General features: G+C 41.3%; 1 protein-coding gene across 1 annotated transcript in view; it reads left to right on the top strand.

The window, feature by feature from the left end:
- LOC131702898 (ADAMTS-like protein 2) overlaps window positions 1-18397 on the top strand; it is a 76310-nt gene that overhangs the window by 25154 nt on the left and 32759 nt on the right. Inside the window, exons 3-8 of the mRNA XM_059005353.1 lie at window positions 1472-1614; window positions 3146-3224; window positions 7844-7946; window positions 8748-8893; window positions 10761-10884; window positions 18305-18385. Coding sequence (XP_058861336.1) covers window positions 1472-1614; window positions 3146-3224; window positions 7844-7946; window positions 8748-8893; window positions 10761-10884; window positions 18305-18385 — 676 coding nt within the window. The remainder of the gene's footprint in view (window positions 1-1471; window positions 1615-3145; window positions 3225-7843; window positions 7947-8747; window positions 8894-10760; window positions 10885-18304; window positions 18386-18397) is intronic.

The raw sequence follows: 18397 nt of genomic DNA, 5'->3' as shown, positions 1-18397 counted from the left end.
ATAGTACTGTATATAATGCAATATATCAATGAGCATTGGTGGCTTTTAGAGGTAGTTTTTTTTACCCTCTGGCATGTCAATAGTTATGGTAAACTAATAAAACCAATTAGCATCATGGAAGACAGCACAAATGATCTCATCAGCGAGGACCATGTCTGAACCTGGGGGCAGGAAAGTGATTTGTGCTTTCTGAGGTAAGTCACTCTAAAATGTTTGTTCAGCATATACTTGATTGAAAATGACAAAAATAACAAGTTACCTTTTTTTGTGATGGTGATTTATGTATTTAATATTCATATCCCTGGTAATATTGTATAATAAAATGGGGTGCTCAGGTGGGTGTCTTCAACAATAGGATAAAGTTTGGTCGCTGAAAATACAAAGCAAAAATAATTTCTGGAAATGATATGGGCCCTTCTGAGACTGTTGTAACTCGTTACAGTAACTTATTACTTTGAAATAAGAAAATAAACTATTCTTAGAAGATTTAGCTTCTGTTCCCTCCACTGACACCATTTTCTAACAAGATGACAGCTATGCATTACTCGTTTTTAAAATGTAACTAAAAGTAACTACGTTTTTCTTTCACATAAAATGTAATGCGTTTCCACATTTAGTTACCTGTCTGAAAACAAAACCATACAGTCACAAGTTACTGAACCATGAAATCAGATTACAGTAATGTGTTACTCCCCAGCGCTGAAACTGACAGCAATCCCTAAGAAACCCACAAAGATTTTCTGTGCAGAAATAATACACATAATAATAATAAAAAATTATCCTGCATATACTTTTAAATATATATTTGTAATTACATTTTTTTGTTTTATTTAAGGGTTTTTCAATTATTATTGAATATATTTGTCTTTGTATTCCTAATTCCAACCACTGTGAGCTTAAGGTGATTGTAGCTTACAACACAAGCCCTTCATTTTTACCTATTGGGCACTTCAGTTTCTTACATATGTCTCAAAAGCACAGTTTTGAAAAAAAAAAAATTATTATAGTGACTTTTTTTTTTTTTAAAAGACCTAGTACTGCATTTGGTTAATATCTGTTTGCAAGCGATGCTTTCAGGAAGCGTACTTGCTTGGTTACCTGGAGGATGCAACGGTCCCCTCCCCGTCAATGGCTTGTTTCCTTTCATTACCCAACCAGCTTCTTCCCCTATTGACAGACATGCTTTCCACCAGTAACATGACCAGGAAAATACAGCTGAGGTGAAATAACCCAGGAAATGTAACAGATAATCTTGTGAATAAGTCATAGAAGCTTTATTTAACCTAGTGTAGTGCCAGACAGCATGTTTTCAATAAAAATACATGTTTGCAATGACATTTCTCTCTTATACCTGAGGCCTACAGTATGTAGCTAATGGACATGCAAAGCAGGTGGGATTTTTGAAAGGATTTTGTTAGGTATAATCACTTGAAAGGAATGGCAGTTAGTGAAAATAGATGTTCTATTTCAGGAAGATGGCCAGTCCTCAAACAGCCTGGAAGAAGACTCTGATGTAACAGCGTACTGGTGGGGGGAGTGGGCCAAGTGGACAGCCTGCACTCGCACCTGTGGAGGAGGGGTCAAGTTCCAAGAGCGGCACTGCCTCAAACAAAGGTATGAGCCTTCACTTTCAGATGCTGTTAAAATGGGCAGAGTTCTCTTTGACGTGCTAACAGCTGAGCACAATGTAGTCAATTGGTTTGTAAACATCTTCATTGCAATTGCATAGTCGTTTAATAATTTACTATTTACACTATTTGATGATGTTTGCAGTCATCCTGGGTCCAACATAGAGTTATTATTTTTCTTTAAATCTTTACTGAGTTTTGAGCTTGTTTTGAGCTTGTCTGGTGAATCCTAAGTGCCTGGGCTGATTCCTAATTTGATTAAAATCATGTGACAATATGACCTTTCAACTCTGCCACACCAACCTACTCTACATAGACATAGACAGCCCTTTTTCCAATGGCAAATCTGAGCCGATCAGGGCCAGGGGCAGGGTTAATGATGTTTGTCATTACATTGCATCAGTCGGAAGATAAACAACATGGCACGCATTTCAGTTGTATTCAGTAATATACGAAGAACAAAAACAAAGAAAAACACAACCATAACCTTTGGATCTGCCATTCTCAACTCAAATACAGCTGCTCTTAATACTGCATCATCTACATGTGACTTGACACGTTCATTGCATGTTAGGTCAGCTGCACGGCCCGAACTTTGCAGTGGAAACACAACCAGGCTCCTCCTAAGCTGCGCTGGTTCTGCACATCCCACTGTGGCTCGGCTGTACAGTGGAAAAGAGATAATATATAGAGTAGATGGGGCTAGCAGAGCTGAAGCCAGAACCACTCAGAATGATTGCCAACATCATAAAAAGCCAGCCACTCATATCACCAGTCTAGTGGTTTTACTGGTACCATTTGAAGATCTATTGCTATAAATCCATATACTGTAATTAAATATGTTAATCCAAATGATTGATAGATAGATAGATAGATAGATAGATAGATAGATAGATAATGTAAATGAATCGACCCTCTTCGCGGTTCGTTGCCCCTTTAAAACACCGACCCAACACACAAGAAATGGATTTTTAAGCGCTGGTGCGCTATTTTTAATAAACACCAAAATACAAAACAAACACCTAGCTCTTTACGAGCACTAATTAGACAAACAGGAACACCCTGACTACGAGTGGGACAGCTAAGCTGTTTCCCCACCAAACAGAAAACAAAACACACAGGTTTAATACACCACACTTTACCTCACGACTGCTGGGAAGCAGAGTACCTCTTTCTGCCTCCTTCTACTCAGCAGCCCAGAGCAGACTGACTGCTCTTCTTATAAACCTTGCACCTGGCTCTAATTTACAATCATAGCCAGGTGCAGGTGATAATTAACAACAAAACAATTAACAGAAAAACAATTAAACACCACAAATGAGCATTCCGCACATGTTTTTACTGCAGAGAGGTTTTAACCCCCTCCCTGCTGTCCCACAATATATATATCAGCTGATGCTATTCATGTTCTGGTTTGAACAGAAGTGCTTATATATATAGATTCCAAACAAAGTATAGGATGTGGAAAACAGAACAGGCTTCAACTGGCTGTGATACTGGCTGTGATACTCATTTAGCAGGAGGAAGACGGCTGTTGGAAAGGACAATATGACCTGCACTGGCACATCCAAGAGGTATCACCTCTGTGACATACAGGTGAGGACTACGACACAGCAAACCACTGGCTACCAGTTGGGCAGAATGTTTTCATTTAAAGGCATTTTTCAGATTTGTGTAAAATTAATAGTTGACAGTTTGCCTTTTTATTCATATCTGTACCTCCTTTATCTCCTGTGCACTTCCATTTATATTTCCAATTGTCCAGGTTTAAAAGACAGACATACTATTGTAGACATGTATTTTTATTTTAAAACACCTGGTCATTTCACCTGGAAGGTGCACAACTGTCCCCACCCCTTCAATGACTTCTTTCCTCTTAACAACCAATCAGCTGCTTCCCCTGGTGACTGTCATGCGTTCAGTCAGTAACACGCTTTGACCCAGAAAAGGCTTACAAAAATAGAACTTTCTTTAAATGAAAGTAGAAATAGATATGTTTTAAAATGAAAATACGTTTTCTTCAGCATGTGTTTCTTTAAAAATGGAATATCTGGGGCTCCCGAGTGGCGCATCCAGTAAAGGCGCTCCTCGCAGGATGTGCCCTATAGCCTGGAGATCGCTGGTTCGAATCCAGGCTATGTCACAGCTGACCGTGACCGAGAGTTCCTAGGGGGCGGCGCACAATTGGCTGAGCGCTGCCCGGGTAGGGAGGGCTTAGGTCGGCAGGGGAATCCACGGCTCACCGCGCATCAGTGACCCCTGTGGCCGATAGGGCGCCTGTGGCTCTGCAGCGGAGCCGCCAGATCTGTGTTGTCCTCCGGCACTATAGGTCTGGTAGCATTGCTGTGGATCTGCAGTGTGAAAAATGACGGCTTGGAAGGAGCACGTTTCGGAGGACGCGTGTTTCAGCCTCCGTTTCCTGAGTCGGCGGGGGGGTTGCGAGCGGTGAGCCGGGGATACAGATAATAATTGGGCATGCTAAATTGGGGTGAAAACCGGGGTAAAAATAATTGGCGACGACTAAAAAAAAAAAAAAAAAAAATGGAATATCTGAGACCTAGCACATTGAATTGCAAAATAGGTAAGATTTATGTAATTGTTTGGTAACACTTCAGAAAAACGATCAGGCATGCATTACTCACCCACGTGGGGATTGTGAGAAGTGTTCATTTATGCATGCAAGCATGCTTTATACGTGTGATCAGCATACTTTGTTACAAACATGGAATGAATACAGGTCATTAAATCCACATGAATTAACGGGCCTGAATTCAAAATGAATGACTTCAGAACTCAGAGAAGTGCAGAAGATGTTCAGATGTTATACAGGTGGTATTCAGTCAGAATCCATTATGAATTTGCAGCCATTATTTTTGTGTTGCCAATCATTTTTTATCTACAATTAACCAGTTCAGGGGTGCAAATTCTTTTGAAAATTGGTGCTAAACTGTTTTGAAGGTTTAGGACCAGAGAGCCTACTGGTGCTAAATTATCAAACTCCGCCCTAATCAAGCCCCCCAACCCTTGCTCTTCAGTTTGTTTTTAGGGTTAAAATTGGGTAAAAATTTGCTGTGAAGACATGTTTGTGACCAGTTTTTGCAGTTAAACTTCCCACATGACACAAACTTTCTCTCCTGTGTATGTGGGTGAGTGTGGAGGGATCATGTGAGTAGTCCAGACCCAATGAGAAGTTATCATCATCTATGGTTGCTAAGGAATAATAATAATGGTGCTATATGAGGTACCCCGGTGGTAGAAACTAGCGCCATAGTGCCACATTTGCACCCCTGCAGTTGATGCCTGTCTACAGCTGTATTCTGTTGCATGGTACTGTAACATTGGTTCTAAGGGGAAAGGTAAGTATAACTTTGTGAAGATGTACATGGATAACATGGCTTGTCCTGTTCTAGACACTCCTACTTCAAAAGTATAAACATTATTCATGGAGGACTGTGGCAAAGTGGTAAGTGGTACGTGCAGGTGCAGTGTAGTAAACCAACAATGAAGAGACAGACAACAAAGTACAGGTGAAAATTAGTTCTGTATATTTTATTCCAGGGGTCTGATGACCAAACAGAAAACAAATAGGAGGACTGGCAATACACAGCGATGTTTGTTGCACAGGGAATTATGAAATCACCTCTCCCCGTGAGTGCTGCAGTGCCGGTGGTGAAAGTACAATTTATTTGTGAACACTAAATGCTCTGTTGTCCGGGTTTTGTGCTGGCTGTGGGCGACAGCTCCGGGTCGTGTTAGCCGTCTAGTCTAACAAACAAGAAAAACAGTAGACTTTAGACAGACTGACAAAACAAATAAAACACTCACGGTTAGTTTATCAACTCGGGTCCTTTCGGTCATAGAATAACCATTGTCAACCATGACCCCCTTGGTTAACGAGCACATCTACTACTCCAATCCGCGGATGCCACGTCGTTAACCTTCCGGGTCAATGGTTTAGTGTACCGTAGCTCCGCCCCCTTTCTAGATGGTCGACTTCCGCCAAACCCTGGGAATTAATTGTCGGGCCAACCAGTCCAAAGTACTCTGTTCCCTTTACACAGCGCCCTCACAGGTCGGGGGAGGGGGAGATCTAACACCAAGAATCATTCGATCTCTGTCACAAGGACATTCAGTTAATGAAACATACCAAATACAAGTGTTGCTAGTATATTTAATTCATTTTATTAATTACGTAAAATCAGTAGTTTCTGAAGATTCTGTCGCTATGGTAACACAAATGTTTAATCTGTCTAGTGTAAGACCCACACAGTTTTCTTTCAAAAACATTTAAAAGAATAAATCTGCCTTAAGCTGGTAACGTTCCAGGGTTGCTTTTAGCTTCACATCTTATTCCAGCCTCGTCCGCTGCTCTGTGCTGACAAGTTCGATCAGTGGCTGACAGCCATAGTGCGGCAAAGTGCTCATATGGCTGTATTGTATCTTCAGGGACAGAAAAGGAACGTGTTCCTGCTGTTTAAGTAAGTGTAAATGTTCCAAAAGGAAGGGGTAGCAAAATGACTCAGCAAGTGCAAATGCACCTGCAGTAAAGTTACATAATTCATATCATTATTTTATCACAGCATGGGCAAGATGTGCAGTCAACCTCCACTTTATTCTGCCCGGAAGATAATTACATTTTGTTCCATCAATTAGCCCTTTTGCTGCCCTATTCTACGTGAATTTGAGTGATCTGAAAGCCCCTTATACCAATGATGAGGAACCTCTACACGACTCATTGCTAAAAACAAAACGTTGAAGCAGTGTGTAATAAACAAAGAAACACACAGCGATTATTATCGTCTTGGGACGAGGGTGTGGAAACGGGAGTGAGGCCTGCACATTACTGCCTTTCCAGTGAGTAATAAGAGCTGCCATTTCTCTCATGTGCCAAAGCATCATTTTGATATTTCTGTTTGTTTACTCTTGGCTTCTGAGAGCTGCATTAATTATTTCTGAAAGTACACAGCCTGCAACGAAACACTCAGATAAGAGTTCTGCTAAAATGATGGACAAACACATCTGTAGAGGGCTCCACTATTTTGGTTGCTAGTTTTTGTTTTATCATCTTCTGTGGAAGCAGATTTTGAAGTTTATGAATTTACAATAGTGCTCTTGAACAATACACAGTTTAACACTTGCCTGTTTTTTCGGCCAAGAAAAACTGTATTGTACTACTGGAAGTAAGGCCCTATAGTTTTATAAAGAGGACACCCTAATAACCACAGAACTATATAATACTACACTATCCATTTATTAGAATGTAGAATCTTTCCCTGAATTAGAGATGCAAAATAGGTTGATCATGTGATGTGACATGTGATCCCTGCAGCCCTATCATACCTTGTAACCAGGAGGTCCCCGGTTCAAATCCCACCTCAGCCACTGACTCATTGTGTGACCCTGAGCAAGTCACTTAACCTCCTTGTGCTCCGTCTTTCAGGTGAGACGTAGTTGTAAGTGACTCTACAGCTGATGCATAGTTCACACACCCTAGTCTCTGTAAGTCGCCTTGGGTAAAGGCGTCTGCTAAATAAACAAATAATAATAATAATAATAATAATAATAATAATAATAATAATAATAATAATAATAATACTGTGGGAGCAGCACAACTGAAAACAGTCTACCAGAAATAGGGACAGGCAAAAAATTTAACATCATTCAAAAGAGGTGCCACAGTAGGCTGCTCCAAGGCATCAGTCAACAGTGTATCAGCAATGGCAATTAAAGGAAAGTAGTCACAGGTTTGTCAAGTCTGAAATATTAATAACGGAAGGATTAACATCCCTAAACACACCTTCCATCACCTTATTAGGTACAGTTCCTGATAAAGTGGGCAGGCTTGTTGAAGCATTCTCAAATCAGTTGGCAGTCATTGCAGAAACACTTTTTTGAGGGTAAAATGAAGAACAAAATGTCCAAGACAATTGTGCTGCAAATGGATATTATGTTGGGGTAGCAGTTCACTTACGAGGCTTCTTACTCAATAAAATTGTGTTATTTAGTGAGCAAAGGATTGGGTAAAATTAATAACATACCATATCACAGACTTTCTGCATACTAGTATGCCTCAATAATTGGACTAAAAACCAAACTCCAGATGTCTTATCTGTACACAGGAAAAAACAGACAATCCCTGGACAGCTAGCTTAGCGGGCTGACAGTACGACATATTGCCTCTCTGTCAGGGCACTCAGGTCTGTCATGCTTTACAGGAATGCCCCCCTTCAGGACGGAGTTTCAGAGAGGAGCAGTGTTCATCTTTCAACTCCCAAGTGTACAATGGCAGGAACTATCAGTGGAAACCATTGTATCCAGGTAATTCAGTACATTGAATCCATAAAGACTCACTCATCAAACGAAGGATCTAAACAGTGGCAAATCTTTATACCACCACACTGTGACTTGTTGCTGTTTGCCACAGACCTTTTCCCACCAGTGACCACAATATCTTATACAAAGTAGTTCCATACAGTTTCTCATTATATATATCTCAAACGTGCAGTTTTGAAAGGAACACATGTTTTAACAAACACGTATTTTCATTTTAAAACATGATATCTGGGACTACACAAGATTAAAGAAATCTCCTTTTGCAAGCTGTTAGCCTGTCTTGCACTTCCTGGGTCTTTTCACTTGGAAAGTGACATGGTCCCCACCCCTTCACTGGATTCATTCCTGTCAGTAACCAATAAGCTGCTTCCCCTGTTGACTGACATACTTTCAGCCAGTAACTTGCTGACCCAGAAGACACTGCTGGGCTGAAATGTTCAAGGAGGTAAGGCAGTAATAGACTTCCTGAAAGGCAAGGCAAACTAATGTAGTACCAGGTGTCTTTTCAAATGAAAATACATTTTTGCTATAACATGTGTTTCTTTAGCAACTACACATATGAGAGCTATGTAGTAACTAATGCAAGTGCGGAATGGATTTATGGAATTATTCTATTGGCTATAATTACTTTAACATAGACCCCAGTGCCTTTCATAAATATCCTATCTTTGTACAGGTGGCCATATAGTACATACTATTTGAAGCCCTTGTCCTGCTGCTGTTATGTATGGATGCTGTTATTGTATTTGACTATGCTTCATACTATCCTGCCCTGTGCCCTTGCAGATGACTACGTCCACATCTCCAGCAAGCCGTGTGATCTGCATTGCACTACGGTGGACGGGCAGAGACAGCTGATGGTGCCAGCACGGGACGGGACGTCCTGCAAGTACAGCGACTACAGAGGGGTCTGCGTCAACGGCAGGTGTGAGGTTGGTGAACAGTCACCAATTTTCACTTTTTCTAAGAAATTTGGGTTACGCTTTAAAATAATGGCTGCAAATTCCAGTGCATGTTCTTCTAAGCTTGTGGTCTCCCTCTTGAATTCATTATGCATTTGTGGCCATTTTTTAATACTATCTTCAGGACAACAAAAATCATTACAATATAATAGCAAAACATGATATTCAGACGTTACTCTAATGCAATCCTATGAAACTCTATTGACTTTGCGGCCATTATTGTAAAGTGTTTCCGAGTGGCAATTTAAGCTTCCCCACATTTCCCCCAAGCACGCCTTTTCCTTAGGGGACCATAAGGGAGTGTGTGTAAAGTTCAGTCTGTGCTGTTGTTTTGTAATGTGAACTATTCAGGTAAAGTTGAGGCCAAGAATCTGGTTTGATAAATGAAATAAAGTATAATGAAACTTTTCTTTCCTGAAGTTAAAGAATCCAACAACAGTCAAAAGAACTGACATGAACATTCAACTGTTTACCTCATAAAATCATGCATTTTTTAGCAATGCATCAAAACTTTGGGCGCACTGTATTGCAGTGTGCAGGTGTAGAGGTGATGCGGTGCTCAAGTAATGACAAACAACAACGTTCAAGGTGCAATGATGATTTATTTATAATCCAAAGTCACTTGACAACTGTAAACAATAATAACTGGCAATACACAGCTATGTGTACTGCTCAGTATAACCCACAGGGTTCAGTCCCAAAATAATAAGGATTGTCAATACACATACAGAACACTGACACGGTCAGTGGGGACCCCAAGCCCTCTGCCTTTTTTCTGCCTCCCCCATCTTTTTTGGCCACCAGCCACCACTGGTGGTAAGATTAAGCAGGGGTCCCTGTGTGGCATACCTTGAAAGAACATGACCGCGCTATGTAGAGGGTAAGTTATACAGTCCTGTGCAGGCTCTTGTCCTGGCTGTGCGAAGTCACTGGCACTCGCTGGGGATTTCAGAGGGAGTGTCGCATTGGCTCTGGTGCTCCTGTGGGTTAGGGATGCAAAACAGGCAGGGACTGTTTCTCTTTATTGCGGTACAGCAGACCCTTCTGGCCAGTCGCCTGGTGAGTTCAAGAGGACACCTGCAGGGCTGGCCACTGACATCCACACAAATTCCTGGGTGTAAAGAGGCAATTGGCTCGGTCGTGGGATCGGAGGATGCCCACTGAACTTCAGTTCTCCTGAATTGTTGTGGGGAATTACTGTGGTGAGGGGAACATAATTAGGTATTCTAATTGGGCACTCTAAACAATAATAAAAAAGAATAACTAATTGGTATACTTTGTTCAAGTATTGACCTATTTGTTTTCATTTCAATATCATTTAATTGTTTCAAAGGCAAATAGTATAAAGATAAATTCGGAGAGATTTGGGTATCATGAATTGGACATGGAGAATGCCCACGCTAATATTGCCAAAATGCCAAAAGCACCTGCTTTGTTAACGTGATTTGTAAGGATCTGCACAGTTGATGCAACAAGGTAACACTAGCAAAATCATATTTTGAAGATAACACTTGTTAAAAGTGTCAGAATAGGGTTGTACTCAAGCCTTGTACTCTCTAATGGCTGTTGATAATAACCTGGAAAGACAGCTTCATATGGAAGTGGTTTTGGATGTAGTCAATGTCATTCAAACCACATAGAAGAAATATGATATGCATCTGAGGACAGCCATTACACTTCAAGATATTGCATTGCATTGGCAGTATGAAGTTCTATAAGCTCAGGAGGCTTACAAAAAAACAATTGTCTTGAGACTATGGGATACCGTGGGACCAATGTAATTGTGCAAAGGAAATTGATTGACTGAAACCCATTACTCTCCCCTGTATTGTCGCAGCCCATTGGATGTGATGGAGTGCTGTTCTCCACCCACACACTGGACAAGTGTGGCGTGTGTCAGGGGAACGGGAGCAGCTGCATAAGGGTCACAGGGAACTTCAGGAAAGGAACGTCACAACTGGGTGAGGAACAGGATTCATTTTTTCTTTCTTTTTAATAAAAAAAATACTGAATTTTTCTTTTTTCACTTGGGCCATCTTCAAGGTTTAATATTTCATTTCCCTTCCTTTTAGTAGTAGCTTTTTCAATTTGAATACATTTTCTTCACTTCTCTGCACTTAGAGTTGTGTTGTATCTTCATGTTTCAAAGATAAGAGAAGTTTAATTTGAAATAATTTCATAAATCTTACCTGTCCTGCACTTTCATTCACCATGTAGCTCTCAGTTTTGAAAGATGCATCTGTAAAAAAAACAACAAAAAGTATTTTTATGTTGAAAAATATAATCTGGTACCATACTAAACAGGAAGTTCTCAATTTGCATGGTTTGCGTTCAGGTAGTCTGTTACTGTTTCACTTCCTAGGTCATTTAACTCAGAAGTTTCTTTGGGGTCAAAGCAGCTTACTGGCTGCAAAGCATGTCAGTCATTATGGGAAGCAGCTGATTGGTTCATGACCGAAAAAAAGCATTGAATGGTGGATCTGATTCGACTCTAAAGGTGAAATGGAAGTGCAGGACCACCTGAATATAAGGCGTGTAAACAGAACTTTTTGTTATAACAAAGATGAAGACTTTTTTTTTTCTATGATTCCTGGTGGCTCTCCTATCAGAAGGAGTGCTGCTTGGAGTGTAGGGTGTCATACCAGCTGCCCTCTTCGGCTGGGGGCACACAGGGAGTGCTGTATTGGCCTTGCTGCTGGAACGGGTCTCTGGATCTCCTCAGGGGCCGTCAAATACAAAAAAAAGATCTGTGGATAAAGCTGCAAAACACAAGCTTTTACTTCTAGTAACATTGATTGAAGAGGTCAGTGTAAAGCATCTGACTTTACCCTGAGGCTCATAATTTTAAAATAAGTACTGCAATTTACATTCAAAAACACTGCTAAACCAAAAAAAAGAAGAAAAGGGGAAATGTAAGTTATATATATATATATATATATATATATATATATATATATATATATATATATATATATATATATATATACACTGTATATATATATACATACATAATCAATCAATCAATCTTTATTTTATATAGCGCCTTTCATAGTGGATCACCATCACAAAGCGCTTTACAAGATGCAGTAACAACAAGAAAATCCATAATACTTTAAATACAGAAAAATGCATAATACATGAAATAGTAACAACAACACAGCAGCTAATAGGCTTAAAGAGCATAGAAAGCAAGAGAGAACAAGTGGGTCTTGAGAGTTGATTAAAGCAAGTGACGGTGGGAGCATCATGCACCAAAGCTGGGAGAGAGTTCCAAAGAGTCAGAGCCATGAAGCTAAACGAGCGTTCTCCAAGTGTGGTGCACTTTTGCTTGGGGATAGCGAGCAGGCCAGAGTCGGAAGTCCTCAGCTTGCGGGCAGGGACATAGCGGGTCAGCAGGTTGAGGAGGTACTCAGGACCTGTGTGATGAAGGGCATTGTACGTGAACAGGAGAGTTTTGAAAGTAATCCTGAATTTTACAGGTAGCCAGTGCAGCTGGGCAAGACGGGGTGTGATGTGTTCACCTGTTTTGCATCTGGTAAGGATCCTGGCAGCGGCATTCTGAACTAGCTGCAGTCGGTTTATGGTGCGTGCCGGGAGACCACTATAAAGAGAGAGTTGCAGTAGTCGAGTCGAGAGGAGACCAATGCATGACAAAGTATCTCTGCATCTGTGAGGGAAAGGTAGGGATGAAGATGGTAGAAGGAAGATCTGACCACAGAGGAGATGTGGGAATTAAAGGAGAGGTTGCTGTCAAGAAGTACACCAAGGCTTCGTACTGTGGGGGAAGGCAGCAGCAGACAGTTTCCAAGGTTCAGGGCAGCTATATTGAGATTCTTAAGTTGAGTTTTCAATCCTACTAGAAGGAGTTCAGATTTGCTAGTGTTCAGCTGAAGAAAATTGGCATCCAGGCCTCGATGTCTTGAATGCAAGCCAAGAGACCATGGCAGAAGACATCCAGGGTCTAGTTTTGGGTAGAGCTGGGTGTCATCTGCATAGGAGTGAAACATGAGGCTGTGCTGGCAGATGAGGTGACCCAAGGAAAACGTAGATATTGAAGAGAAGGGGCCCAAGAACAGATCCTTGGGGGACACCACAAGTGACTGGATTTGTGACATCACTGCATCCAGCATAGAAAACAGACTGCATGCATCCGGATAGTTAAGAGGACATCCAGGAGAGACAGGTTCCAGAGATCCCAACATACTTCTGAAGGCGGTCAAGAAGAATGCCATGATCTATGGTGTTAAAAGTGGCTGTTAGGTCAAGGAGGACAAGCACAGAGGATTAAGCATTAAGCAGGAGATCATTCACAATCCATGGCAGAGCAGTTTCAGTACTGTGATGCGGCTGGAAGCCAGACTGTAGAGATTCAAGCAGATTGTTATCTGTGAGATGTTTCATCAGCTGACTGGCTACAGGCCTTTCAAGAGTTTTGGAGAGAAAAGGGAGATTGGAGATGGGATGGAAATTGGATAAGTCAGCCGGGTCGAGGGAGGGTTTTTTGAGTACCGGCATAACTTGGGCCAGCTTGAGGGCAGCAGGAACCTAGCCTGAGTCCAGGGACAGGTTGAGAGTGTGCCTAATGGAAGGAGCAAGGTCAGGAGGACAAAGATGGACAAGGTTAGCCGGCCAGGGGTCCAGGGGGGCACGTGGCAACAGTTGATTTCAACAGTAAGCCAGAGACATCAGCAATGGAGAGAGGAGAGAAAGAGGAGCGGGCAGAAGGGGCAACCGGAGGAGAGTCAAGGTGGTCACGTAGTAGACTGGGTTTGTGGCCGGAGAGCGTAGAATAGATGTTGTCAATTTTTTTTGAAGTCACCAAGGAGCAGGATTTTGTCAATAGAAGTGCAGAAGAGGGAGAGGAATTCTAAAAATTCTTAGGCGGACGGTAGATAACAGCAAGGGTGAGGGAGTGGGGAGCTTGGCAAGATGCTCAAATGAAGAAAAGGTAGGCAAAGAAAGAACTGAGGAAGCGAGCACAGAATTAGCAGTAACAGCAGTGCCCCTGCCTCGGCCAGTGAGGCAAGGTTTGTCAAAGAGGGAATAGCCCTTTGGGGTGACTAGATGCAGCAAGTGCATGTTGTTTACAGTGCCAGGTTTCAGCTAGACAGAGAAGATCAAGACTGGTATCAGTTATAAGTTCGCTAAGAAGCAGAGATTTGTTAGTCATAGAACGACAATTGAAAAAGGAGATTTTCAAATTTGTAGCAGGCAGCGTAGGTGGAGAAGGAGTTAGTATCGGAATGTGCAGCAGGTACTTACCAGCGCTCATTCTGGGAGTGGAGAAAGAGTGAGCCCGCTGTGTCCAGGGGATCCAGACATTAGGTGTCAGAGTGGGAATGAGACCTCTAGTAGCCATTGGGAGGGATTTGGGAAAGGTCCTCACTTCTCCTGTCCTCTCTGCCACTGCCACAGCTCAGACTACCCTTGGTCGTGTGGCCCTTAGACTGCCACAGCTCAGACTACCCTTGGTCGTGTGGCCCTTAGACTGCCACAGCTCAAACTGCCCTTGGTCGTGTGGCCCTTAGACTGCCACAGCTCAGACTGCCCTTGGTCGTGTAGCCCTTAGACTGGCACAGCTCAGACTGCCCTTGGTCGTGTAGCCCTTAGACTGGCACAGCTCAGATTGCCCTTGGTCGTGTGGCCCTTAGACTGTCACAGCTCAGACTGCCCTTGGTCGTGTGGCCCTTAGACTGCCACAGCTCAGACTACCCTTGGTCGTGTGGCCCTTAGACTGCCACAGCTCAAACTGCCCTTGGTCGTGTGGCCCTTAGACTTCCACAGCTCAGACTGCCCCTGGTTGTGTGGCAATTAGACTGCCACAGCTTAGACTGCCCTTGGTCGTGTGGCCCTTAGACGGCTGGCGCTTAGAACGGCTGGCATTCTAAGACACTGATTGGCAATTTATACTGTCCTGTAGGCCTGGAGCCGTATACTTAACACTAAACTAGCATCAACCTCAACATTTTAACACAGTTTGGATAACTTAATTACAATTGTTTAAGTGCAGGCTGGTTACCTTTAGCAGACGATGATTATAAATAACAAATAAACAAATAAACTAATCCACTTACCTATTTCAATGCCGATTCAAACAGCAAAACGAATTCCAGCCTGGAGCAGTAGCAGATACTACACGTGTTTGCAGATTATACTTGCTAAACTAAAAAAAAAAGAGGCTATATTTGCATCCTGAACCATTTGAAAAAAAGGGCATAATACAGCAGTAGTGATGTCAAAATGGCATATTCCTCTAGAAGATTATACTTGACCTTTGACCTATATTTGACTCCTGTGCACCCCAAGACCACTTTCAAACAAAATGTCTCATTTTAAATCACTCGACAGCACCACAATTCATGGTTTTTAGGCACTTTTAACAAATCTGAAGATTTACAATCATCCTCCACTAATGGGAGCACCAAACAAGCGAGCAAGACAAATAATCTTCGACTCTGACTGCGACTGAGAAAAAAAAAACCGCATACCCCATTGAAACACCTTTTCCTTAAAAATCTGTTATTCATTTGCAGTTCATTATCACCGTTGCTGAATTATCAAAAAGAAAATATTTACTATTTATTTTTAAATATTTACTTATTTTACGTTATTATTATTCATTAAATTCACTTTCTATTTGAACCTTAACACCCATTTATTTTATTTTTTTTAATACAGATACTATTATCCATGTATAATAAAACATAATAGATGGGCTTCAGTGAGTTAAAGGATAATAATTCCATCTCGGGTTTCTGTGACATTTTATAAATTACTCGACCTAATGATTTAGTAGTTTATGACGTCACATAAACCATAGATGGAATAATTTTCCAGTAACTCACTTGGTATCAGTTCAGATTTCATACAAAACTGCACGCACTTCTTACTCTGAATAAACAGATTGCCACAGCCTTGTTTCTTTAACACTAAAACAAACATAGTCATGCAAACCCTTTCATGCTGCTTTCTCTCGCAGTTTAAATCTGAAGGAATATTCGCTTCTCACAATGACATCAATTATTTTAATTATAGAGCAATAAGAATTAAAAAAAAAATACAGTGCCTTGCAAAAGTATTCAGACCCCTGACCAATTCTCTCATATTACTGAATTACAAATGGTACATTGAAATTTCATTCTGTTTGATGTTTTATTTTAAAACACTGAAACTCAAAATCAATTATTGTAAGGTGACATTGGTTTTATGTTGGGAAATATTTTTAAGAAAAATAAAAAACTGAAATATCTTGCTTGCATAAGTATTCAACCCCTGTGCTGTGGAAGCTCCCAGTTTACACCGATGAAAGAAATTGCCCTAATGAGGACATAATTACCTTACCATTGGCCTCCACCTGTGAACCATTAAAGTTGCTGTCACATTTTCTGGATAAAAACCCCACTGTTGAAGGATCATTGGTCAGGCTGTGAATCTGAAGGTAAATGAAGACCAAAGAGCATTCTACAGAAGTTAGAGATAAAGTAATACAAATGCATAGATTAGGGAAAGGGTACAAAATAATATCCAAGTGTTTGGATATCCCAGTGAGCACAGCTGGATCAATAATCAGGAAGTGGAAGCTGCATCACACCACCCAGGCACTGCCAAGAAAAGGCCGTCCCTCCAAACTCAGCGCTCAAACAAGAAGGAGACTTGTGAGAGAAACCACAGTGAGGCCAACAATCACTTTGAAGGAGCTACAGAGTTCAGTGGCTGGGAGTGGAGTAATGGTGCATCAGTCAACCATATCAAGAGCTCTGCATAACACTGGCCTGTATGGGAGGGTGGCAAGAAAGAAGCCATTACTCAAAAAGTACCATCTGAAAGCACGTCTGGAGTTTGCCAGAAAGCATGAGAGTGACCCAGCAGCGATGTGGGAAAAGGTTTTGTGGTCAGATGAGACCAAGATAGAGCTTTTTGGCCAAAACTCAAAGCGCTATGTGTGGCGCAAACCTAACACTGCCCATGCTTCAAGACACACCATCCCTACAGTGAAGTATGGTGGTGGCAGCATCATGTTGTGGGGATGCTTCTCATCAGCAGGGACTGGGCATCTTGTTAAAATTGAAGGAAGAATGGATGGGAAATACTGCAAGAGAACCTGCTTCAGTCCGCTAAAAAACTGAAGCTTGGGAGGAAATTCACCTTTCAGCAGGACAATGATCCCAAGCACAAGGCCAAAACAACATTGGAGTGGCTCAAGAACAAAAAGGTGAATGTCCTACAGCGGCCCAGCCAAAGTCCTGATCTCAATCCCATTGAGAATCTGTGGCACTATTTGAAAATTGCGGTCCACAAGCGTCGTCCAACCAACCTGAACAACCTGGAGCAAATCTGCCAAGAAGAGTGGGCCAAAATCACTCCGACACTGTGTGCAAAGCTGGTACATACTTACCCCAAAAGACTTAAAGCTGTTATTGCAGCGAAAGGTGGCTCTACCAAATATTAATGTGTGGGGGTTGAATACTTATGCAAGCAAGATATTTCAGTTTTTTATTTTTCTTAAAAATATTTCCCAACATAAAACCAATGTCACCTTACAATAATTGATTTTGAGTTTCAGTGTTTTAAAATAAAATATCAAACAGAACGAAATTTCAATGTACCATTTGTAATTCAGTAATATGAGAGAATTGGTCAGGGGTCTGAATACTTTTGTATATTTACCTGATCAAATAAATGTTGCTGTGTATAGTTCAGTTCCTGTCATGTAGATTGACAGAGTAAATTCAACCTGACCTCTTCGTTAAAAATCCTGCTAAAAATGTTCTGTTCAAACTTCTCTTTCCCTTTCCCATAATGAGCGGTTATATTGAGACTTGTTTGTGTCTCTGACCATGAGAAAACATTTGCTAATTTAAATGAATTACAGTTTATGAAAAAGTGATTTACTACACAGCAGTGCCACACTGCCACAAGTAGGACATTTAAAAAACATGTAGGCAGCTTTATTCTTTCAGAGTAAAAGTGTGGGGGGCATGACCCCCTTGGCCCCCTTGGTGGCGGCACCCATGATATCATTATTAATGATTTAATATTCTGATATGGTATCGAAATTGGGCTTAATTAATTTAAATTGTCAGTTTTTAGCCCACTAAACAGCAATTATTACAAATCAGTTGAGAGCAATTTATGTTAAAGAGCCTATGTTAGTCTATAAGTATCATGAATCTGTTATACAGTACAAATCACACCTCCACTGGATATCTGTGGGTCTGTGTATTGAGCAGCGGTTAGGCTCTGGGTGTTCCATATATATTCTTTTCTACTTTAACCTTTTCATACAGCATCAATAACATTTATCAAAGCAGTCAAGAGAGCTGTGAGTCCAGGTCGCAGGCACAGCAGGGCAGTATAATACTCCTTGTTTCTACACCGCAGGTTACTCCTTTATAACTGAGATCCCAGAGGGCTCCCGGGACATCCAGATCATTGAGAGGAAGAAGTCTGCTGATATTTTGGGTGGGTCCTTCC

Source organism: Acipenser ruthenus, chromosome 31 (assembly GCF_902713425.1).
Source record: "Acipenser ruthenus chromosome 31, fAciRut3.2 maternal haplotype, whole genome shotgun sequence".
Lineage (NCBI taxonomy): Eukaryota > Metazoa > Chordata > Actinopteri > Acipenseriformes > Acipenseridae > Acipenser > Acipenser ruthenus.
The sequence above is the reverse complement of the archived record's forward strand: the minus strand, read 5'-3'. Positions and strand labels throughout refer to the sequence as shown.